Consider the following 23,364-nt stretch of genomic DNA (forward strand, 5'->3'; position numbering starts at 1 on the left):
CGAACTTAGTCTCACGATCAATTGCGGTGAACAACGGGTTTGGAGAAGAGTGGAGCTGAGACCAACCGAGGATCCTTAGCTCAATCTAGATATGTCGCTCAAGCAGGTATGAGCATCAAGCCACGGCATTCGATTTTAACACAATTGGCTGACTCGGAATAGGAAATTGAGACATGGGTACAGGCACTGGCCCACTATGACAACAATGAATTCGAGGAATCCCTGAAAGTCTTCGACAATATCTCCGACACATCTAAGATCCTATTCAATTGCGGTGTGATACATGCTACGCTGGGCGAGCATGAGAAAGCGGTACGCAAGATCGCGGGAAGACGTAGATGGTTCGCTGACCATCACAGGTCGAATGTTACCAGCGGTGCATTCAACTCGACAAATATCTAGCCGTCGCATATTTCCAACAAGGCGTCTCGAATTTCTTGATTGGCGACTTCGAGGAGGCCTTGGCCAATTTCAACGACACCCTTCTCTACCTCCGTGGCAATACATACATTGATTACGAGCAATTAGGGTTGAAATTTCGGCTATATTCTTGCGAAGTACTCTTCAATCGTGGCCTTTGTTATATCTATTTGCAACAGAATGAAGCTGGTATGAAAGACTTCGAATTTGCTGTAAAAGAGAAGGTCACTCCAGACCACGAAGTTATTGACGAAGCCATTCGGGAGCAGGCAGAGGTAAGCTTGAAGTATTTCGTAGTGGCAAGAAGCTGACATGTGCAGGGTTACACCGTGTTCTCTATACCGGTTGGCGTTTTGTATCGACCGAATGAAGCCAAAGTGAAGAATCTCAAAACCAAAGATTATCTCGGCAAAGCTCGTCTGGTTGCTGCATCAGACAGATCCAATGCCTTCACAGGGTTTGCAGGGTCGGAGAAGAAAGCAGCTTTAGTTGCTGAACCACGAGCCAAAGATGATCGACCAACTGAGAATATCAGTTATGCAGCATCAAATCTGGTACAGCCGGGCCTCACGAGCCGTGGAGGGAGGGAACAAAGTGCGCCGCCTGCCATGAACAGGAACATGTTCCCTCCAACACCTCCGCCTGAGAACGATAAGCCAGCAGGGCCTTCGAGTGCTGGTCCCGCTCTCATGACAGGGAGAGCAGCGTCAGTGCGCAACCCGCCGAACCGCCCACCAGCCCTGCAACGAACAGGTACAAATGTGTCGTCGATGAGCGATCCGATGAGCATGAGTAGCACGGAGCGCGCACCACCTCCGATAACAGAAGAGCCGAAAACGATGGTCTCACCTCGCCAGAGGATGGGCGCAATGCGAACCGCTTCAGAACCACGAGGACCAACCATCCGACGTGGTCCATCACAGAGTCGACCCACATTATACCGGGAAACCACCGATGAGTCGATGACGGACCTCTATGATATGTATCAAAGCCCACCAGCGCCGAAAGGTCTAGTCCGACGAGGTACTTCCAATAACATGGGTGGCAACAGACAACAGCCGGCATATATCGATGAGGAAGAGGAGTACATGTCTGACGCCTATGAGAATGACGACTTTATGCAAGACGATGGTGTCGACTTCGAGATGATGGGAGGTGCAGGAGCTCGTCCCGGTATGCAAGCACGTCGACCTTCGGGCAATCACAGATCGAGCACAAGACGGTTGGCAGAAGTCAAGAAGATCCGTGTCAAGGTTCATTCGAATGCGGAAACGCGATATATTATGATCGGGCCTGCCGTCGAATACGGTGATTTCGAGGGCAAGGTACGCGAGAAGTTTGGCTTGCGCAGACGCTTGAGAGTGCAGATGCAGGATGATGGTGACATGATCACGATGGGTGATCAAGATGACTTGGACATGCTGATTGAGAGCGCAAAGTCAGCTGCGAGGCGGGAAAAGCAGGACATGGGGAAGATGGAGGTGGGTTTGGCAATTCCTTCTTGCTCTGCTTGCGGTTCACACTGACACTCATCCGCAGGTCTGGATACATGAAGTCTGACGGATAACACGACTACTTGGTAGGGACGATCGCATCGAATGCGACATGGACAGCATAACATAGCGATTGGCGATTGGCGTTTCTTTGACACCAACTAGTAAGGGAACTTGCAACGCCTTCACGTCTTCTGGTTACTTCACCAGCACAAAGCTCATTTTTAATGGCTCGGATAGACCGAACGAGTCGAGGAGGGAACGGGGAAACTCCTACAACAGAATAGCTTGCACATCATCCGTCAGATGACGCTGTAATAAAAGTGATCCAACAGAGATCTGAGACCACATTGACCACATCTGATTTACCCTCAATGCCAACCCACAGCAAATCCCACCTCACGTCGCTTGTGACCACCAGGTTAGGTTAGGTTAGGCTGGGTTTGCCCGTCGGTCCAATTAGACTTGCCGAGGCTGGCGCGTCATTGATGGAGACCTTGAACAGTGCGCGAAGATGGCTTGGCCTCCCAAGAACATCTCGAGAGGTGTGCAACAGTACTAGTAGTATCAAACATATCTATCGCAGGGTTCAACAAGACTGCTACCATCACCAGAACCGATCCATAGTAAGGCAGAGGGGAACATTGACCGTCTATCTCATTGCTGTGCCACCACTACCACACATAGACCGGCCTCGCACCCCGGAAGACTGCTGGTGTGACGCTTCAATTACTGCGCGCAAAGATCGCCTAGTGACAATGTCTACCACGTCTATGATATCAAAGAGCAAGAAAGGTGGCCCATCACAGCAATACACAGGGGAGAATGGTGTCTCTGTTTCACTGCACAGAGGCGCTCAGCATGGCACATCTTCTGTACTGGTGGACCCAGTAGACCCGGACATTCCACGAGTACGTACAGCGAATGAACTCCCGCACTCATCACTCATCTTCTGCCATTATCTTTCCCAAGTATGCTGCCTCGGTACTGACAACGTGGGACCAGATACCATGGCATGATATGGATCTCAAAGACCTTCACACCTACCGGCACGCGTATCGTTTGAACACACCAAGCTCGCAAACAAACCCTCAAGCACATCTCATCTTTGCCAACGCAGCACGTAAAGGCCTGCATTCTCCGAGTGTGGTTGCGGCCCGACGAAGGCAACGGCAGCTAAAAAAGAGTCGGAAAGCCATAGCAGCTGGATTGAAGGAAAGGAGCAGCTCAAGATTGAAAGGGGCTGCCAACGGCCCCGCTAATGATACATCTGCCATCGACAACAACGATTGTGACAAGCACACCAAAGAGCAGCTCGCCATGGCTGTGCGTAAACACTTCAACGCCATGAGCGTAAGTGAGGGTGAAGTCGTGGCTAGGTTTACCTATGTGGTCAGACAGATAGCCTCCTCCATTGATGGAGATGGAGATAAGGGCTTTAGGATGAGATTCAAACCGTAAGACAATTGACTTTGCTTGAACTATCCTCTCCTGCATCTTGTTGAGCTCGATTTATCCAGTCAGCATGGCCATACCAACAGAGCATACAAACTAAACCCATTAATCTGGTTGCAATGGGGGGGTGCAAGCGCCAACATCTGCAACTTGCCAGATTACCTTCTTGGAATTTGCTGCACTGTGCATGCATCTTGCCAATTGGTTCTCAGGATTACTACGTAGTAAGCCGACAGCAACGAGCCACTCTCTAGGATCTGGGCTGTTCTGGTCCGCATGCAACAATGGCTCGAGAAACCTACCAAGATGCGGATATTGCCGTGCTCATAATGATTGGTTACAGATTAAGTTACTTAACTACCGAGAGCCTACTACTACATACTAACTAGTAGTAGTAGTACGTAATTGGTACATGACTTTGCCACCATGGGCATAACCGGAACACATCTACAATCGTCTCGAGCTGCCCTTCAGGCTTATCTGTTTAGCCTCCACTTCGTTGATAGCTGTCACTCTCGACCATTCATCCTTGTGCGTCTTGGAGGGCCACTATTCCCCAATCTGCCACACTGCTGTTCCTGCTGCTGGCGCGCCACCATGGTCACAAGGGGACTCCCTCACGGTGGATCCCGCCTTTGGCCACTCGTGATTCGCCGGGTTTCTATGGAGAAGAATGGTGAGCTGTGCGGAGATCTGACAGAGAACCTCTTGACAGGGCTGTCGTTCCAAAGCTATCCTATGAGTTCTGGAGAGCATATATAGCGGTTGATCAACCATATATCCTGATGCCCAACAACAATGCTGTGGTCGATTTAGCCCTGCACTCGAACAGATTACACGATCAATTGCTATACTTGTTGTCAGGCACCTCCACAGAAGCTTATAGCATACCAATTGACTCTCCTAATCAAAGATCGCTATCGCGCCTGATACCAGCTGGAGGTCTTCCCGTCGATCTGACTGCTTATCGCAGATCTACCTATTTCGGCGACGATCTGCTACAGCTTGATCCACTTGCGTCAATAACATGAACATCTAGCCACCCTGCATGGGTAGTTGATAAGTGATCGAAAGAGTTCCACATAACCTCCAAAAGTGATTCTTCTAGCATATATTCACACCGTTGAGCTGCCAGTTGAACTGCCAGTAACGCACGAGCAAAGAGTACATTCGAAATGTCGGACGGACCAGACCAGATTGTTGCGCCCAATACGGGTGCCAGGCAAACTTTTGGACAAAAGATGAGCGAGATACCTCGTCGCCTGCGCAAGCAATTCACCACCAGAGAGGGACTATTAGGCGACTACGATTATGCATTTCTCTTTACTCCGAACATCCCAGGCTTCAAACGCGCAAGACGAGCTGCACCGTTCTTTGGACTTAATGACAAGCTGCCCATCATGCTGGCTCTTGTGCTTGGCTTCCAACATGCTCTGGCCATGCTGGCAGGTGTTATTACTCCGCCTATTATTCTCTCAGGTCAGGGAGGCGCCAACCTTGACGCTGAAACCGCTCAATATCTAGTGTCGACCTCCTTGATCGTTTGTGGTATTCTGTCTTCGATCCAGATCACTCGCTTCCATATCTACGGCACACCGTACTTCATTGGCACAGGCTTGATTTCTGTAGTGGGAACGTCCTTTGCAACCATCCCGGTGGCTACTGGTGCTCTGACGCAGATGTACGAGACAGGTTTCTGCCCAACAGATGCTGTGGGGACCAGGCTGCCCTGTCCGCGGGGTTATGGTGCAATTATTGGTACAGCTGCACTTTGCGCTCTGCTCGAAATCGGAGCCAGCTTCACTAAACCTACATGGCTGAAAAAGATCTTTCCGCCAATCGTTACGGGTCCTACTGTTGCACTCATTGGTATAAATCTCATCAGATCCGGCTTCCAGAACTGGGCTGGTGGATCGGGTACCTGTTCCACCAGACCAACCTCTGGCCCCTTCCAGCTCTGTCCTAGTAACACTGCTCCTCGTCCTCTTCCCTGGGGTTCAGCAGAATTCATTGGCCTCGGCTTTCTCGTTTTCGTCACCATCATCCTCTGCGAACGATTCGGCAGCCCTATTATGAAATCGTGCGCTGTCGTCGTTGGACTGTTGATGGGATGCATCGTGGCTGGTGCCTGTGGTTACTTCAGCAAAGCTGGCATCGACAGCGCCCCTGCTGTGTCATTCATCTGGGTCAAGACTTTCCCCTTGTCCATATATGCCCCGTTGATTTTGCCATTCTTGGCCGTCTACATCGTCCTAATGATGGAGGCTATTGGGTAAGCCCGAACCAAGTCTTCAGCGCATTCCTCCGGGTCGATAGCTAACTCTCCTGCTTGTAGTGACATTACAGCCTCTTGTGACGTCTCTCGCCTTGAGGTTGAAGGTCGTATATTCGACTCCCGCATCCAGGGCGGCGTTTTAGCCGACGGCCTCAACGGGCTACTTGCCTGTTTGGGTACTATCACTCCCGTTTCCACGTTCGCTCAGAACAATGGCGTAATTGCGCTGACCAAGTGTGCTAATCGCAAGGCTGGATACTGTGCCTGCTTCTTCCTTGTCATTATGGGGGTTTTTTCGAAATTCGCGGCATCTCTTGTAGCCATTCCAAGTTCGGTATTGGGCGGAATGACTACTTTCCTCTTCTCTGCGGTTGCTGTTTCGGGTATCCGCATTATCAGCACGGTGCCCTTCACGCGCCGAAATCGATTTATCCTCACCGCCGCTTTGGCACTCGGATTTGGAGCCACACTTGTTCCATCGTGGTTTGAACATGTTTTTTCATCAACTGATAACGACGCCCTTGCTGGATTTTTCAATGCCATAAAGCTGGTCATGGAGACCGGCTTTGCCGTTACAGCATTCCTCAGTCTGTTCCTAAACTTAGTTCTCCCAGAGGAGATTGAGGATGAAGTGGTGGAGATCACTGCGGACAAAGCGGATGACGAAGCTGATAGGCTAGAGTGGGAGAGGATTCGCCGACCCAGTCAACAGAGGAGGAGTGCGGAACTGAATGGGGCAGATAGGGGCAAGAGTGTGGGCGGGGGAAGCTTGAGTGATGATGTGGAGAAGGCGGCAGTGGGGAAGTCGGCTTGAGATGGCGGTTCGAGTACCGTATGACTTGTGAGAAAGAGGTGGTGGATGCCGGGTGATATTTCTGGAGATGATCGGGATAGCTGAGACGAAATCATTTGTGTGGATTGAGATCATATGTACAAATCGATTTTCAGATACCCATCTTATGCTACACATCTAGCTTTCACATTTCATGTCAGTATCCGTGTAGTAGCGTACTACGTACACAAGTGTTATGACCGCCTGCATCATTCCCTTGTTTGGCAGCTGTCAAGAAGGTTCTACGTTCTTCTATGCGCACAAAGGCCTCTTCGTATTTAGATATCTCTTCTAGATAGATTCTAGTTCTCTGCGCTCAATAAGTTAATCCATTGACCTCCTACTGTTCCATTGCCCTTGCACTCCCCTGGGATCCTAACAACAAGGACACAAGGAGAATTAATCAAAAAACTGACATATTAAGCGAAGTATTGCCATATGTGGCAAATTGGACCGGGCCGGATCAGGCAATAGTTTTCTTTCAAATGTGGACATACCGAACAATGCATGACCGTGAATGGCAAGAACGGAACCACCAATTGGGGAAACCAATCGGGGAAAAAGACTCTATACGGGCCTTTCCCACACGTGGACTGTCACCAACAGAGAAGATTAGGATTACTAAGCAGACTCACCCTAGTTTTTATACATAGCAAACTCAGTGTAATGGAAAACGTTCACGCTGGGTGACCGCCAGCGTAGTATCAAACATGAAGACAATTATCTAACTTGCAATGAGTCTGAGATGGAGTAGAGAAGGGTAGACGATGGAAAATCAGCACATTTGCCTGTATCAAGTAACTAGGATGAAGAAATGGCTCTGTTCTCTCTCCAAAAGCTGTGTAGGGCGCACATATCCGTAGTGAGTACAAATTTGCCGTACGCCACTGCGGAATTAGCTGCCAAATTGCAGTAGAGAGTGAGCAATCAAAAGCATGCGAAACGCAGGGGTTCCACGTCGAAAATCCAACCAATGAGCGCTTATAGCGGCTGACAGCCTGCTACGTAGCATGTGGATACCGGCCAACTGGGATCTTAGCCCATGTCAGCCCATGATATGAAAGATGTTGCCAAATTCTCTTTTTGGCCGTGACGGTCAACCTGAGACTCCCCTACGGAGAGCTGTCTTGGGTATGGATATGATATTCTCCTGGCTTGTGTGATTGGTGGTTCGGCCCTCCCTGTCATTTGGAAGATGCCCACGTTGTGCCCTTCCCTTTGTGGAGATTTCACAATACTACGTAGGAATGAGCAGCCACGTACTACGTAGTACTACATAGTCCTACGTAGTAGTCTTGCTTGCTACATGCTGTCCAATGACCACTCATGGCTGTCACCCCTTCTGCACTTCCACGTCTTTCTTCTTGACAGCAAAGCCGCATCCTGTCAGTTTGGCTTCTTGGACAGCGGATGAAGCGGAGAAACGCGAGATGAAATGCGGGGGCTTCTCGTTTAGGCCTTGTTAGGTAGGGGCCAAGTATTTGGCGTGGGGCTGTCAGGGTATTAAGCTTCCTGTCAAAGTACTAGAACCACCTGGACGCGAGCAAAATTCCATTCCCACTCCTACAAACTCCGCACCAAGGCAATGCGTTGACCTTGCTTTTTACCGTCCTCTACCATGGTGTCGAGAATATCCCGGGGCATGGCAACTTCTAATCTCTTCCGTGATGCAGACGCTGCCGGTTGGGAGAGTCGCCTTCCCGGCAGTGGGATGTCTTTCGGCATAACGGCAAGCAAGGTGTTACATCACGAGTTGATTTGTCTGAGCGCAGCAATGCTAGAAAAGCGAGGCAAGTTTCCTCGTTTACCGGAATAATCTGTAAGTTTTGCATCAAGTCCCCCCTACTGTTGCCTTTTCCCGCAAAGTACTACCACCAAACATGGCTCCTTCAGCTATATCCACTTCTGACCATTCGTCGAATGGTACTCTGAAAGGGATATCACACTACCACCAATTTAATGGCCACAATGGAACACCCTCACACCCTACCAGAAGGTTGCTTCCCGGCATCTATGTCCCAACCGTGGCGTTCTTTGATTCTAACGAAGACGTGGACATCGCCTCAACCGAGAAGCATGCGGCACGACTCGCAGAGAGAGGCGTCGCTGGGATCGTGACTCACGGCAGCAACGGTGAGGCCGTCCACCTCGACCGTGAAGAACGAGCTGCCATCACCGAAGCAACACGTAAAGCTCTGGGCTCGGCTGGCTACGATGACATGCCCATCATCGTGGGATGTGGCGCACAATCAACGCGAGAAACAATCCGTCTCTGCATAGACGCATCGAACTCCGGCGGCGACTACGCCCTCGTCATATCACCAAGCTACTATGGCTCGCTCCTGAATTCTGATCTCCTTCTCTCCCACTTCCGCGCTGTAGCAGACGCCTCCCCCATCCCACTCCTTATCTACAATTTCCCCGCCGTTGCCGGGGGTCTAGACATGACTTCGGACCAGATCCTTGCGCTGTCCAAACACCCTAACATCGTGGGGGTGAAGCTCACGTGCGGTAATACGGGCAAACTAAATAGAATTTCTTCTGGCACGAAAGGCGATTTCCTCACCACAGGTGGCTCTGCAGATTTCATCCTCCCTACACTGATCGCCGGTGGAGACGGAGTCATCTCCGGCCTCGCGAACCTGGCTCCGAAATCATGCGTCAAGGTCATGGAACTATACAAAAAGGGAGATATCGCTCAAGCGCAAAGGCTGCAAGCAATAGTAGCGAGAGGCGATTGGAGCGCCATCAAAGGTGGGTTTGTGGGCGTGAAAGGTGCTTTGAGACTGTACGAGGGATATAGCGCCGTTCCGAGACGACCGTGTATTGCTCCGGATGAGGAGGCGTCTCGGGCGCTCAAAGAGCAGTTTCGGGAGATTATGGAGCTGGAGCAGAGTCTTTGAGCAGGTTTCCTTTTCGTCTGTGGGGGTATCCATGTGGTCGCAATAGTGTATGCGGGTAACAAGCAGGGAAGCTAAAAAGTGCCTACGTCATGCTTTGACAGTCTACATCCATGGCCTTGGAATAACATCATAACACAGCTTTTAGCCTGCAGCTGTGTGAATGTCGTGTGCCTTCTTCATACTTATTACGCACCTCCCGTCCAAAGAGCGAAAGGAGCCTCTGAGCATCATCGTTTTGGCTCTTGTCGGTGTGGAAGACATCGGGTCCCAACCATACCCGCTAACTCCTAACAGGTCCTGATGGCTAGTAATGCGGGATGTGGCGTGACCCCAGACACCCCCTCCCGTGATTTTCCCCTTTGCGAGTCAGCTCCCCCCTGGTCTTCCCCGCATTGTGGCACTCCGGCACTTCCTTTTGCCCCTTTCCCCTCCCCTCCCCACACACACTACGTAATACTACGTACTACGTACCACGTGCCATACCAGTAGCGGTATACTCCGTACCGCCGGCAGGAAGGGAAGGGTTACACGAACCAAGCGTGGTTCGGAGCACATTTAGCTCTGGCATTTGGGCCGAGTGCAGTGTTGAAGCGTCCCCTTTTGCGGGAGGAGGAGTAGGAGGAGGTTATGCAATACGAGCTACAATGGGATAAGGGGCTTGGGACGAGTACCAGTTCAGTAGATTGGAAGGGCGGTCAAGGGAGAGACGGAGAGAGAGAGGAGCGAGGGTAATACTGCCTAGTGGCTCATTCCATATGTGCCCGTGGACGGGTGTTATCATTATTGTTATTCCTGTGAGTGGGTCATTTCATCACCTTGAATTCTTTTGCATCCAGTATTGTGACCTCAAATTGATTCGTTCAACAACTATTTCTCTACCCATGAAAGTTTTCCGAGCTTACCAACTCCATAGTTCCTCCTGCCCCTGATAGTCCCTCCAATGAAGGAAGGTTGGGTATGGCGCCAATTCAGACGATAGAACATTTCCGCGTGAAACCACGCTGGCTGTTTGTCAAACTCACCGATGCGGAGGGGAGATCTGGCTGGGGCGAGGCGACACTGGAAGGACACAGTTTGGCGGTTGAGGGGGCTTTGGATGAGTTGACGACCAGGATTCTGGGGATGGAGGCCAAGTACGTCAAGTCCGTACCAGACTGGGGAGACTGGTGTTTACTCTGCTGCTATCTGTGCTGACTTGGGGTTGGGTGGTATGAGAAAGTGAAATCGAACGTATATGGCAGACAGCGTACCGACAAGGGTTCTATCGTGGAGGTGCGGTTTTCATGTCTGCGCTGGCTGGGATTGATATTGCGTTGTGGGATTTGAAAGGTGAGAATTCGGTCTGGAATGCCACTTTGCGAAGCCGGAAGGACGCTTTCCGTGATTGAATCTTTTTGGAGCTGATGGTGTTGTGAAGCACGAAATCTAAACGTGCCGATATACGAACTTCTGGGTGGTAAGGTGAGGGATAAATGCCGGGTGTACTGCTGGATAGGAGGAGATCGACCTCAGGATATAGAGGTCGCTGCGTGCGTCTATTTTCTAACGACCCTCAGCGCAACCCGGAACACAGCATTAACAATCTTGATAGGAAAGCACGGAGCGAACAAGGGCTGAAGTGCATCAAAATGAACGCAACAGAAGACCTAGACTGGCTTGACTCACCCGCAGCCCTCGACTCCGCCATCGAACGCCTTGCCAAAGTGAAGGCGCTTGGCATGGACGCCGCCCTTGACTTCCACGGCCGGCTACATAGACCTATGGCGAAGCAGCTGGCTAGAGCTCTAGAACCACATCGACCCCTCTTCATAGAGGAACCAGTACTGGTCGAGCATCCCGAAGGGATAAAGCAGATCTCAGATATGACCAGCATACCCATTGCGCTCGGGGAACGCCTGTACAGCCGCTGGGACATAAAGCGCTTCCTCGAAGATGCTTCGGTAGACATTCTGCAGCTGGATGTTGCTCACGCCGGAGGCATCTCCGAATTGAAACGCATTGCCAACATGGCTGAACCGTATGATGTTGCTATTGCGCCTCATTGCCCCCTGGGTCCTCTTGCTCTTGCTGCATGTCTCCAGGTTGACTTGTCGATATCGAATTTTGGTATCCAGGAGATGAGTTTGGGAATCCATTATAACACTGAAGCTGGGGATATTGATTTGGGCTTTTACTTGAAAGATCAGACTATTCTGGATATCAAAGATGGATATGTACATGCACCCAAGGGCCCTGGTCTGGGTATCGAGATTGATGAGGATATGGTAAGAACGATAAGTAAGGAGACAGAGCCTTGGCAGCCAAAGGGCTTTCACGGACCGGATGGAAGCATTCGAGAGTGGTGAGAAGGTGGAGAGACGGCTCTTAAAGAAGCCCACGGTGAGGCACGAATCTTGAGCGGGATTGCTGAATTTATCAAGATTTTGGAATCTGTCCCTGTAGCCTCAAGCTCGACAGTTTGCTAGAACGGCGGATAAGTACAGCTTCCGCCGGGTGAGGTACATGCGCTCACTGAAACCAATTTGCCTTGGTGTAACACTGTTGTCCGTCTGGAGGGCTCCCAACCTGTAGGCTTCTCGTCACTGACCTTAGGAGTCAGCTTTTTGCCAGAATCGACATCTTTTTCACAATGCCTGCCTTGCGGTGTACAGATACCCGTGTGAGACGCCAGTATACCATACTTCATTTTCATTGCGATGATGCGTGCTAGATCTCAATTAGTTCATCTCATAACCAGAATCTCTAAACAGTGGGTCCTTCTCTTCAGAAACTGCAGAAAGGGCCTCAACTTCATCTTTCTCAGCAACCAAGCTGCATGTTTCACGGTTACACTAGCTCAATGGTCATTTTGCGATCTAAAGAACTGTTATTGGACCAAAAGGACGCCGGCCCTCAGAGGACTGTAAACTGGCTTTTGTCGGACAGCTGTGAAGGGCAACAAGAATGGAGATCGATGCCCTTTCTCCTCATTGTGACTCGTACTGGAGCTCCTCATATCAGACAGCGATGAGATGGATCCTAGGATACCTATGTATGAACAATACACCGTCTATGCACAGTACCCAGGAGTCAGCGGAGGAGTGAAGCGATGTCCCAGGGTGGAGGGTTAGTAAAAGTCATGACTACGGTAGTGAGCCCGGACCCGAGGCCCATCGAAAGAATTGGTGTCGCTCTTGGCATGATTTATAATGACAGATTAGCTGATACAGTGCACAGTATGGTATGCTGGCTCTAATTCTCATTTATTTCGTTCCTACGTGCTGTGCCAAGAGCGGCACCAGTCGTTTCCCCCTCACGCCAATCATTGTTTTGGGTGCTCTGCGGTCTTTGTTCAAAGCTAACTTGACATTCCCAGCAGCCTCCTAGCGTCCGCCGTTGATAAGCAAATGAACGTTGATAGTTCTCAACGTGCGTGGGACTGAACGTATGCTGCCAGAGTAGCTGAGGCAGGCTTTGTCGAGTTGGCGGGATACAACCAGCTTCCCCCCCATGACAAATCTGCAAAATCTGCACGTCTTGCACGAAAGAGGAAGCTGCCCACAACAGTCTGCCTGGCACAGCATTCGGACGCGGCCACACTGGAGAGCGTGCAATATGGAAGCTCTCCGAATGGCTGAAAAGGGGATTATGTCAGGGCAACGCGATGACGATCGACTACCAGAATGGGGGCCCTGCATGTTCGAAAGCTGTGATGTAGCCACACCGTCCAGAGTAGTACAAAGAGATGGCGAGCACTCCCAGCTCCTGCCAACCGGCTGGTCGCCAAAGACAGCGCCAGCACTCACAGATCTCGAGTGAAAAAGGATGTTGCAACTTCTTCCTTTGCTGGCCCTCGCTGGCACCTCACTCGCTTCATATGGCGCGAATCTGAACTATCGCAGTCCTTCTAACCACCATCCAGGCCTCGGTATTTCCGTTCGAAAGGTAGTCAAGAGGAACGATCCTTCCGCGAGTTATGATCCGGCTAGTCTCAATTTCACTCACGGTGTTGCTTCTGGAGATCCGTACCCGTCATCAGTCATATTGTGGACCCGGTGCTCTCCAATGCTGAACAATGTGGACGACAACCGCACAACTACAGGTTATGTACCCTTGTACAACCCCGTACCCATCTACAATGATACGGACGAGGGAAGACCGCCGTCCAGATCGCCCATCTGCCTAAACTTTGTGGTGGCAACAGATGAGGACCTCTCAGATGTTGTGAACCAAGGCACAGTCTATACGTCCTCTGACGTCGATTACACGGTCAAGGTTGAGGCAACCGGTCTTGATGCTTTCACGTACTACTACTACCGGTTCACCGTGTGCAATTCACAAAACTCGAGCCCAATAGGCCGAACCAAGACCACGCCAGCCGCAAGAGACGATGTGACCTCAGTGGGTCTGGCAGTGTTTTCCTGCTCGAACTTTCCATTCGGCTTCTTCAATGCCTACGGTAATCCAGCTCGGAAGGATTCCGTGGACTATGTCATTCACCTAGGGGACTATATTTACGAATATAGGAATGGTGACTATGGCTGGGGAAACGCGATCGACCGTATATCGCAGCCTGATCGGGAAATTTACAGTTTATACGATTATCGTAGACGCCACGCGACATACAAAACTGATGCTGATCTACAGCTCAGCCAGCAAACATTTCCTTGGATACCTGTTTGGGACGATCACGGTAGGGCCTTGACTAGTAAGTTATAAGACGAAGCTAATATGCTACGTAGAGGTCGCCGACAATACTTACCGGGACGGCAGCTCAGAATTGAACAACACGGAGGACTCTTTTATCAGAGATGGAGGTGTCTCCACTGATCAACGCAAAATGAATGCTGTCCGTGCCTACTTTGAGTGGATGCCCATACGGTGAGTGCTGCTACAGCGAAACGCTACCTCTACTGATCAGAAATCAGTCAGGTGGACATGGACGACAATCTCCGCATCTGGAGAAGTTTTCAGATAGGCAATCTGATAGATCTTTTGATGCTTGATACTCGGGTTTACGATCGTTCGATCACCGACCTCTATTGGAATACAGACTACATTAGACAGATCTCGAACGATGCCAGCAGATCGCTAATGGGCAGTCGGCAGGAGAATTGGTTCTACGAGAATCTGATCAATTCAGCGAATCGAGGTGCAACTTGGCGAATCATCGGAAGTCAGATCATCTTCTCAAGGGTCAACGTGTCTGTCCTAAGTGGGACTGACGAGCCCCTAAATTATGACGCCTGGGACGGGTATCAAGCCAATCGAAATCGTACTCTATCCGTTCTGTACAACAACAACATCAGCAACAATATCTTCCTAGCTGGTGATAGTCATGCCAAGTAAGCTTCCATGTCTTGCGTGCTCTACAATAGTTACTGACATCTTGCAAGCTGGGTCTCAGATCTTGTCTGGCTAGGCGAGAGTCCGTATGATCCTGCGACTGGTGCTGGTTCTATTGGAGCTGAATTTGCAGGCACTGCAGTCAGCAGTCCATCTCCCTTTGGTCAAAACATAACGATTGCTCGCGCCAATAACATCAGCGACTACTTGATCCGAGATAACCGCGAGCTTCAATGGTCTGAAGCCTACTACCGTGGCTACTATGAACTTCACGTCTCGAAAGAGCAGCTCAATGCTAATTTCTTCGGTCTGCCGACAATTATCACTCGCAACCCAGAGGAGATCAGCATGGCTAATTTTACTGTCTTGAACGGTGGGAATCGGTTAGAGAGGTTTGATGGATCGCCCGCCGTGGGTGGTGTTGTAGAGAATGGAGCAATCAAGGTAGGGGAGGTGGTGCGGACAAATATCACCAATGCTACGGACACCGGACTGTATTCTGTTACTCAAGGTAGTACATTTCGCGATGATTGATAGACGGGGAGACGGAAGAGTCAGTGAAGCATTGGGTACAGGTGAAATAGGGTCTATAGATACAACTGTACATAGCCGAGAAGGATGACTATGCTGTTGGCTGTGCAAAATGGTCCACCGCACGGGATAGATGTAGCTCCCTTCAAATTTTCTGAGCTGGCTCTGCCAAACACACCTACGAGGAGATTACGTTATCTATGCCCTTGTAAAACTTAAAATGGGCAAGGCTGTTACCAAGAAATAGTAGCCAAATTGAGTATAGCTTACAACCCTCGGATTGATTCTGAGCACTGCAGTAACACTTCATTGCTCGTTTGTCCATGGCTTGCAGAAGGTAAATAGCGAGTGCACAATCAAAGCTACGATGTCTGGAACGATACCGATGATCCTGGAGGACGCTCTAATGCTAAAGCCACTTTTGCATTTTCGTGCAACCTGCCACGACTCCTTAACACCGCCCCTCGCATCGGAGCACAATGGGTCCCAGGCACATAACCATCTACCTCGTCGCCTTGGATAGGATGAAACGTCTTACAGTTTGCTCTCAGCCTTGGGTGGCTGGGTGAATTGCTCCATGGACGTAAGGCGGAGAGCTTGACGCGGGTGAGTAGGCATAATGTCTTCTGTTAATTTACTTTACGAGTGGACGAAACGTGTCCCTTGCTATTATAGGCACAGTTGGCCCACGTGAAATTGGGCACTCTCTCCCCACCTGACGAGTGCAGCTCCTGGCTTCATCATGCCGAGAACCTCATTCTGGGGATACGTATCATTTTTTTTGCATTCACGTTACTGTGCAACACTCTGCTGTGCAGCTTGTCACACTCATTGAAACTCAATCTTGTCGGCTTAGATGCAATTCTGTACTCTATCGGTGTGGTTGCTTGCTTGCAATCTCTCGGGTAGGTTATCTCGAGTTTCTACCACTCTGGGAGCATAAACATGCACAAAAGACTATCAGGGACACGGATGAAAAAGTGCTCCTTGAGCAGGCCCCGCTAACATCAAAGCCTTGGATATGGACTATCACTGCGATGTTGGCGTTTCACCTGGTCAGCTTCCTCTTATTGCGGAGCTGTGACTTGCGTATTCCAGCGGAGGACGAGCAGCATGTTCATGCATGTGTCATTCACCACCTGCGACATGGAGTCTATCTGTGTCTCTTCGGATCAGGCAGTGTTCGAAGAGTCTCATGGAAAATATCAGTTATAAGCAATTGGCATGCTTGATCAGTGATCATACTCCTCTTTCCCCAAGATTACAAAGATTACGCCGTTATGCCTGTCGAGGGGAGCGCTGACCGCGGAGTCACCGCTCGGATGGCTAATATACGCCGAAAACCAGTCTCATCTGCTTTCTATGCCAGCGATTTTCCACCTATCTTTGCGCCTGATTCTCCACACCCTCAAACGGCTGAACGCGATGGAGCCCGTCTTTCTCATCACTTACGATTAGAACTCAACAACTCTTCGGATACGACCCTCTATGGTGGGGATCCGGTAACGGCTGGATCAGAAAGCCATGTTAGCTTGCTAGATGTCTACAATAGGACTACATCACTTGAAGCCGGGTCTCAAAGTCCAGATCCAGCAATCACGGAGTCGAGAACCACCTACGAGGCAAGCTACATCGAAGACGTCTCAGAGCTGCCTACCGATGACAATCATTCCGGCAGAGATGTTCAACCTGCAAAACCCAGACCTCAAGGGAGCTCAGACAATTACCCGACTAGGCAACTGTGGACTCCAATCTGGCTGAAGAAGAGAACACTGGTTGCGTTCGTTGTGCTCTACATCATTTTGCTCTTGAGTGTTATTTTGTTGTGGCACTTCTCCAGAGATAGAGATGGGTTCGCTCCTCGCATCTCCACAAACCACTATACTTGGACCTATGGACCTACTGCGGTGCTCGTTATTGTCGTTGGCCTCTGGCGTCAAGTAGCGTACTACTCTTCAGTTCTAGCTCCCTGGCATGAGATGAAGCGAGGCGCAGAATCCTCAAGGAGTCTCCTTCTTGGCTACGTGTCTCCTTTTCAGGTTGTGAGTCTATGGCTGGCATTCAGGCATAGAAGCATATCTGTCATTGCAGGCATCCTTGGTTTCGCATGCCTAAAACTGATTATGGGTCTTCTAACTTGCTATCATCCACATGTTCTGACCATCTTGTTAGATAATCTTCTCTACCGGCCTCTTGGTACTAAGTCCTATCGTGGTGACAAACTCGACATATCCGATTGAAGTCAGAACAGATCTTGATGTAACATCACTACCCATAGATGGTTAGAGCACTCCAGTCCTCGCTTACTACGGTCATTTGACGAACAATCTAACATGGCCTGTTGGCGCAAAAGAGTATCTCGCTTACCCAAGTATTGGAGCTAAAGCAACGTTACCGCCCAATTCAGAAATATCTGTGGAGGCTGATGTAATGCTACCTCAATTTGACTGCGAAGCCGCGAAAGCTATTCCTGGGGAGCAATACTCGGAGACAGGCACTGGGCCTTACTATCATAATTTTACAACCTTCGAAGCTCCTTCTTGCGTTGTCAAAAACGTATTCTTTAGCAACCTGAGTTTGGGAAACCAGACCTATCCCTCAAGGCAAATCATTGGACATTTTTTATTGGTCGATTGCATATCTGGTACTATATACTACACAGAGACCGGTTCTCCTCTTCTACAAGGGCAAAATGACGTTGGATTTATGGCTACTGTAGCCGATTACCGATACATGCAGACTCCGGCTTATCAGACTCATGGAGATTCTACCTCCTTTGAAGATAATTCATTTTGGGTGACTCTTGACCGCGCCAATGGAGTCATCTGTAAACCAGCTTATTCGATAATCAAGGCAAATGTCACCTACGATACTGCCAAGCAGGACGAGAGCGATCGATATTCCATTTCGAAGCCGGAGGTGCCGGCTGGGAAACGGCTGGAAAACTCTACGGTGAATGATTTGTCCCTTGCTCTATGTTATGCAATCGATTACTCTCAGGGAATAATTGGCGGTCAACAACGTCGTCTTTCCACAGATATTGTAGAGGAGTGGCCTGATATTCTCTCCAGGTTGATGCTTTTGACGCAGGGAGAATCAAGTCTTGAAGTTTTCTTGGCTGACATAGAGACAATGAAGAGTGCTGCTGCAAAGACATTGTGTGGGATTGCTTCGCAGTACGCTCAGCAGTTCTTGCTCAAGCCAGCTTCAAAGACCAGCATAGGTCGGCTCGTCTATACGGAGGACAGGTTGAAGGTTCAGACCCCTTCAATGGCCTTGATCGTATCATGTCTGGCGCTTCTCATCCTTTTGACCCTGATGCTGCTTTTTCACAGGCCTCATGACGTTGTGCCTTGAAACCCCAATTCTCTAGGTGGCATGGCAATAATCATAGCCAACAGCCAGTGCTTACAGAACCTTCTCCTAGACCTAGGACGGTCACCTACCGGCAAAATACGACATAAACTAGCCAAGTTTTACTTTACTAGCTAACTAGGACCCAATGAAGCCAGCTTCCGAATTCAAGCATCCGATACCCAGCCAATGCCAAATATCGCAGAGGTACCATCCAAGAGCAGCCATTGGCATCATCCAATTGCTATCCAAAAAGGCTTCATTGCAGGCGTGCTACCATTACCGCTGATCTTCATAGCTGTTCTTGAAGGCTTGCAACATGCCTCAGATCACCACAATGGCTTCTTGCCTCTACAGCGAGACACCGCCCATGAGTCCAGTTCTATAAACATCCTTATACGCTATATACCTGCATTTGTTGTGCTACTACTGGCCACCTTGTTCAACATGTTAGATTTTACTGTTACAACATTCACCCCCTTCAGTGCTCTGCGAAGCGGAAGTTCAGCTGCTCGGAGAAGCATTTTTAGTCAGCTTATGAGCAGGCCTCCTCCAGTCGCCTTGTATAGGGCAGCCATCGATCGTCAATTTGGGGCGCTCTTTTCCAATATTGCCGGCCTTGCTGGGCCTCTACTGGCTATCATCGTGTCTGGACTACTTATCATTGAAAATTTCAGTGTCAGCTCGAACGTTACCGTCCAACAACTCGACTCATTTAACATCAATACACACAACGCTGATTATTTCCATGCCACAGAGACAATCAGTATCGCGGAGAAAGTCAGTATGATGGAGATTTTCAATCTGTCTTCCCCTGCCTTCACGTACAAGGATTTAGCATTTCCCCACATCGAGCTTTCAGAAGAATCGATGGGTCTTGTCAAGGCTGCGAGCGCAACCGGTAGTATGACATTGTCGCTCCAACTACCTGCTTTGAGAGCCTTCCTAGACTGCAAACTAGTACCACGGGAAGACATCGTCTTCTCTTTCTTCTTTCTCCAAGGAAACCCCGTGGTTAGACTCTCATCAAAGCTCCGTCAACCACAACGTTGTTTTGGTCAATACTTTCCGTACCGCTTTGACTTTGATATTCCTTACGAGGAACAGCCTGGATCCCCAAATTTTTCGCCCCGACGCATTGTACTTTGTCGGCACGATCAGCGGCACTTTCTCTCCGGAAATCCGGTTATCTGATTGCCCTTCCTTCGCCTTCATCTTCGGTAACGTTAAGGCCAGAACCACATCCTACGAGAACGTCACCTTCATGACTTGCTCCGAACACATACAGGAAGTACAGGCTCAAGTAACATTTACTCTACCTTACTTCACACTTGATCAGTCTCATCCACCGATCATTGATGAGAGTACAATTCGTCTTCTTAAGAACAGCACCAGTGGGCTCACCGCCATCAAGAATAATGTTATAGACAAGATGTATGACTTAATACCAAATTAGCGGCCTGTAGCCGATATAAGGTATAGTTTCCACTCCTTTTTTCATACTCTTGTCTCCAGCTCCGACGCTACTCCACCAGAGGAACTTGTGGGCCCCGCAAATGCAGCCAAACTGTTTAATCATACCAACTATCTATACAGTAAATTCATGGCTTAAGTCATCAATACAGAAATGCAAAGCGCTCCGCTCCAACCGAACCCTATATACAATGCCACCATCGCCCTGCCAACCACTCGTCTAAAAATGAACAACGGCAGTAAAGTCACACTTCAGATCCTTCTGGCAGTCATGTTCGTCTGTGGAAGTCTTGCCTACCTGCTGACGGACATGCGAAGAACCTTACCGCATAACCCGTGCACGCTTGCAGGGTCCATGTCGCTGCTGGCCGGTAGTGAGATGGCTTCGAGGGCTGTGGTTCATGAGGGAGCAGAGTGGATGAGTGATGAGGAGTTGAAGAAAGCCGGGGTGTTTGAAGGCTACTTATTCAGTCTTGGGTGGTGGAACGACTGAACCCCAGGTGCAACGTCGAACAGGAAGAGAAGATTCGGTATTGATATCGGAAGGGCGGAGAAGGAATCATAACACAGAGTAGGTTACTTATTAGATCTTAATCATCTCGTCTCCTTCCAAGGACAGCCCTCTCTGCCTCACCACTCCAGCCCCCTCTTAAGCTCTGCCTCGTGAAAACCCCCCCATCTCTTTCACGGCCTTGACACCCCTTCCATACGGCCATTGTTCCGTTGGGCCCTTGCACACAACCTACAGCTATGGCAGCCGCCATGGCCGGTTATTGTAATGTGTGTTCTTATTCCATCACCGTTTTCAGGCACAACAGCAGTCTCCGCAGTATAGGCTCCTTTCACACCCATTGCACTCTGAAAGTTGCCTTTTCCTCCTGCACAGCTGCTCCGTCTCCAGACGGAGGACCCTTTCCTCACAGCAGGTGGCAGTCAGTATGAATGACACCACGGAGTAGAGTAGAATAGAATAGCACAGAAGCGAATTCTCAGCATCACATGCATTGTTTTCTCGGGACATGAGATACATAAGTTGGGATGAAACTACAGAATATATGACATGTTTTCATTGTATCTGAAAATGCTACGACTATACTCCCATTCCAGATCATCGGCGCCTACTGCTTACATTGGTCTGCGCATCGACCATCCTGCCGCGGGGCGGGAAGCGTTCCCTCAGTAATGCCTCCTCCTCTATAGCACTCGCTGTAGCGCTGGCCGTGACGCCTACGCCTGCACTCCCTTTCCCTTTCAAGGTCAGTAGATCCCGAGAATTCCATCCAGAACCTGGACGGGATGCCGGCCCATCAAATGCAGGTACAGATGCACATGTCGATGCACCCAGGACGCCCATGTGATGCTCCTCCATAACTGTGTCTCCGCTACTGTCCTCCAGTTCGATCAGATCCCCCATCCCATTCCTCCCGCCACTACCAGCACCACCACCAAGCCGTCTATAAACCTCCTCAGGCTCCGGGTTCCCCGTAATCTTCGATCCCACCTTCCTCACCCACCCCTCGATCACGCCTCCGACATTCTCGAGCCCCGCTGTGGCGCTTGAACCCGTCGAACGCACCGAGTCAAAAGATTCCCTCGGCGCGACATTGGGAAGATGATGTGCAAACATCTTATTCAAGCTATCCTCGGCTGGTCCAGGACCTGCTAGCCCAGGACCGGAGGAGCGGAGCGGACCCACGCCGCCCGGGCCTTTGAGGCGGTCAGCCCAATATGAGGAAGTATTTGACCTGGAGTTGCTGCGCTGAGATCGATTCGGGCGGTTGCGGGAGGGAGAGGTACTCAAGGATAGCGAGTTGAGACGTGAATTCATGTCGAGGGATGTTTTTGGTGTGTCGGAGTAGGGGTCTAGATCGGAAAGAGTTTGGGATTTTCGGCGGGAGGGAGGGAAGAAGCCGAGAGTTCGGCGCGGAATGCGGGCTATCTCGATGGATTCGGGGATGTTGGGAAGCGAGACGAAGTATTCGTGTTTGTATTCCGGGTCGAGGTCCGAGTTTGTGTTTGGTGTCAAGGATGGAGATGTGTCATCTGCGGGCAGGTGAAAATGATTGTTAGAGTTGTTCTTGGACTGGTTAGGGCCGACACAGGTGGGGATGTTGTGGTCTGGCACTGATTCCTTCGTGTCGATCCTTCTGCCTCGAATGGCACAAGCTTCAACAGGAAGAAAGACGTGGTCCCGAATCTGTATGTTGTCATTCGGCCAGAGTCTGTTGACTTTCCGAAACACCGCTGGTTGGCACTGGTATCTGATCATCACCCCTGCTAAGGTGTCTTGTGGTTTGACCTTATGTACGTAGACAAGGGCGTCTCCATCATATTCGGCAGGGGTAGCAGTATCAGGCAGCCTTAGATTGGAGTCTCGTCGTTTATGAGGAGTATACAGACCGGAAAGTCCATTCGCGTCCGCCAGGAGTAACGTTTCTCGCTTCTTGGCTTGAACCATGGCCTGCCTCTCTTCCTTCGAACCCGCTATATGTGTCTGCCCAGTACTTGTTTCCGGGCCCCATTGAGGAGTAGTAGCCCCTACACCAGAGGCGTTGCCGAATTTCCTCCGCACTGAAGCGTTGAATGTACCTCCGCCCTTGCCTTTAGGAGGTTGTTGCGCGTCACTTCCAAGCAGAGTTGAGGCAATGCTTTGAATTGAAGACCAGGACTCCCACAATCCCAAGCCAGAAGCTGCACTCGTCTGTCCGCGGCCGGTTTTCCCCGAGTCGTAATTGGAAGGCGCTATCGATCTAGGGTCGGCCGCAGCCGGGAGTGGCCTTGAGGGATGTGCGCCAGGAATTGGAGATACTCCTCGTGACGGGAAGGGAGACGTGAATTTCGGTTGAGACCAGGGGGCTGAGCTGCCGGCATCCTGAAGCGTCGAGCCATCGTGGTCATCGAAGGATATGAGGCGCCTGTTGTTTCTCGGTCTGATAGAGCAATCCTTAGGGCTGGTAGATGTGTAGGTGGATCCGTCCGGGTTCATGGCAGCTGCCCTCGGAGCGCTGCTGAGTGAGCATCTGTGGGAGCTGGAGCAGACATTCAGAAGTCTGATGTTGCATGAGAATAGGATTGTTGAGAAGAGTCTAACTGCGCAGAAAAAGGTGAAAAGCCCATATTCACAGGGTGTAGAAGAGGTAGAGGAAGAGGAAAGGAAGAGAGAGAGAGAGAGATATGCTTGTGTGGGATTACAGTAATACCGAGTCGAGGAGTCCCTCCGTTGCGCATTCGTCACTGCAAGGGTCAGGCCACGCTAGGCTGAAACAGGAGGTGGGAGGAGGACTAATACTGTATTAGTTAAGC

The 23,364-nt window shown here is 50.2% G+C and overlaps 7 protein-coding genes across 7 annotated transcripts; 6 read left to right on the forward strand and 1 right to left on the reverse strand.

Moving 5' to 3' along the window:
- Positions 1-91: 91 nt before the first annotated feature.
- EPUS_03173 (uncharacterized protein) lies at positions 92-3,374 on the forward strand (the record flags this gene model as incomplete). Its single annotated transcript, XM_007789603.1, has 5 exons — positions 92-106; positions 163-312; positions 360-695; positions 741-1,901; positions 2,919-3,374. The coding sequence occupies 5 exons, from the start codon at positions 92-94 to the stop codon at positions 3,372-3,374; spliced, it is 2,118 nt and encodes a 705-aa protein (XP_007787793.1).
- A 1,169-nt stretch (positions 3,375-4,543) lies between these two features.
- EPUS_03174 (Purine permease) lies at positions 4,544-6,457 on the forward strand (the record flags this gene model as incomplete). Its single annotated transcript, XM_007789604.1, has 2 exons — positions 4,544-5,640; positions 5,704-6,457. 2 exons carry the CDS (start codon positions 4,544-4,546, stop codon positions 6,455-6,457), a joined length of 1,851 nt encoding a protein of 616 aa, XP_007787794.1.
- Positions 6,458-8,355: 1,898 nt separating this feature from the next.
- EPUS_03175 (4-hydroxy-2-oxoglutarate aldolase) lies at positions 8,356-9,378 on the forward strand (the record flags this gene model as incomplete). The annotated part of the gene is made up of 1 exon (XM_007789605.1): positions 8,356-9,378. One exon carries the CDS (start codon positions 8,356-8,358, stop codon positions 9,376-9,378), a length of 1,023 nt encoding a protein of 340 aa, XP_007787795.1.
- A 957-nt stretch (positions 9,379-10,335) lies between these two features.
- On the forward strand, positions 10,336-11,723 carry EPUS_03176 (uncharacterized protein; the record flags this gene model as incomplete). Its single annotated transcript, XM_007789606.1, has 4 exons — positions 10,336-10,511; positions 10,598-10,707; positions 10,796-10,839; positions 10,935-11,723. 4 exons carry the CDS (start codon positions 10,336-10,338, stop codon positions 11,721-11,723), a joined length of 1,119 nt encoding a protein of 372 aa, XP_007787796.1.
- Positions 11,724-13,182: 1,459 nt separating this feature from the next.
- On the forward strand, positions 13,183-15,237 carry EPUS_03177 (uncharacterized protein; the record flags this gene model as incomplete). Its single annotated transcript, XM_007789607.1, has 4 exons — positions 13,183-14,050; positions 14,100-14,238; positions 14,286-14,702; positions 14,754-15,237. 4 exons carry the CDS (start codon positions 13,183-13,185, stop codon positions 15,235-15,237), a joined length of 1,908 nt encoding a protein of 635 aa, XP_007787797.1.
- Positions 15,238-16,514: 1,277 nt separating this feature from the next.
- On the forward strand, positions 16,515-20,554 carry EPUS_03178 (uncharacterized protein; the record flags this gene model as incomplete). The annotated part of the gene is made up of 7 exons (XM_007789608.1): positions 16,515-17,276; positions 17,407-17,515; positions 17,588-18,457; positions 18,743-19,492; positions 19,608-20,022; positions 20,071-20,183; positions 20,214-20,554. 7 exons carry the CDS (start codon positions 16,515-16,517, stop codon positions 20,552-20,554), a joined length of 3,360 nt encoding a protein of 1,119 aa, XP_007787798.1.
- Positions 20,555-21,169: 615 nt separating this feature from the next.
- On the reverse strand, positions 21,170-23,047 carry EPUS_03179 (uncharacterized protein; the record flags this gene model as incomplete). The annotated part of the gene is made up of 1 exon (XM_007789609.1): positions 21,170-23,047. One exon carries the CDS (start codon positions 23,045-23,047, stop codon positions 21,170-21,172), a length of 1,878 nt encoding a protein of 625 aa, XP_007787799.1.
- Positions 23,048-23,364: the final 317 nt, after the last annotated feature.

The sequence above is a fragment of the Endocarpon pusillum genome, assembly GCF_000464535.1.
Source record: "Endocarpon pusillum Z07020 unplaced genomic scaffold scaffold1275, whole genome shotgun sequence".
In the NCBI taxonomy this organism is placed as follows: domain Eukaryota; kingdom Fungi; phylum Ascomycota; class Eurotiomycetes; order Verrucariales; family Verrucariaceae; genus Endocarpon; species Endocarpon pusillum.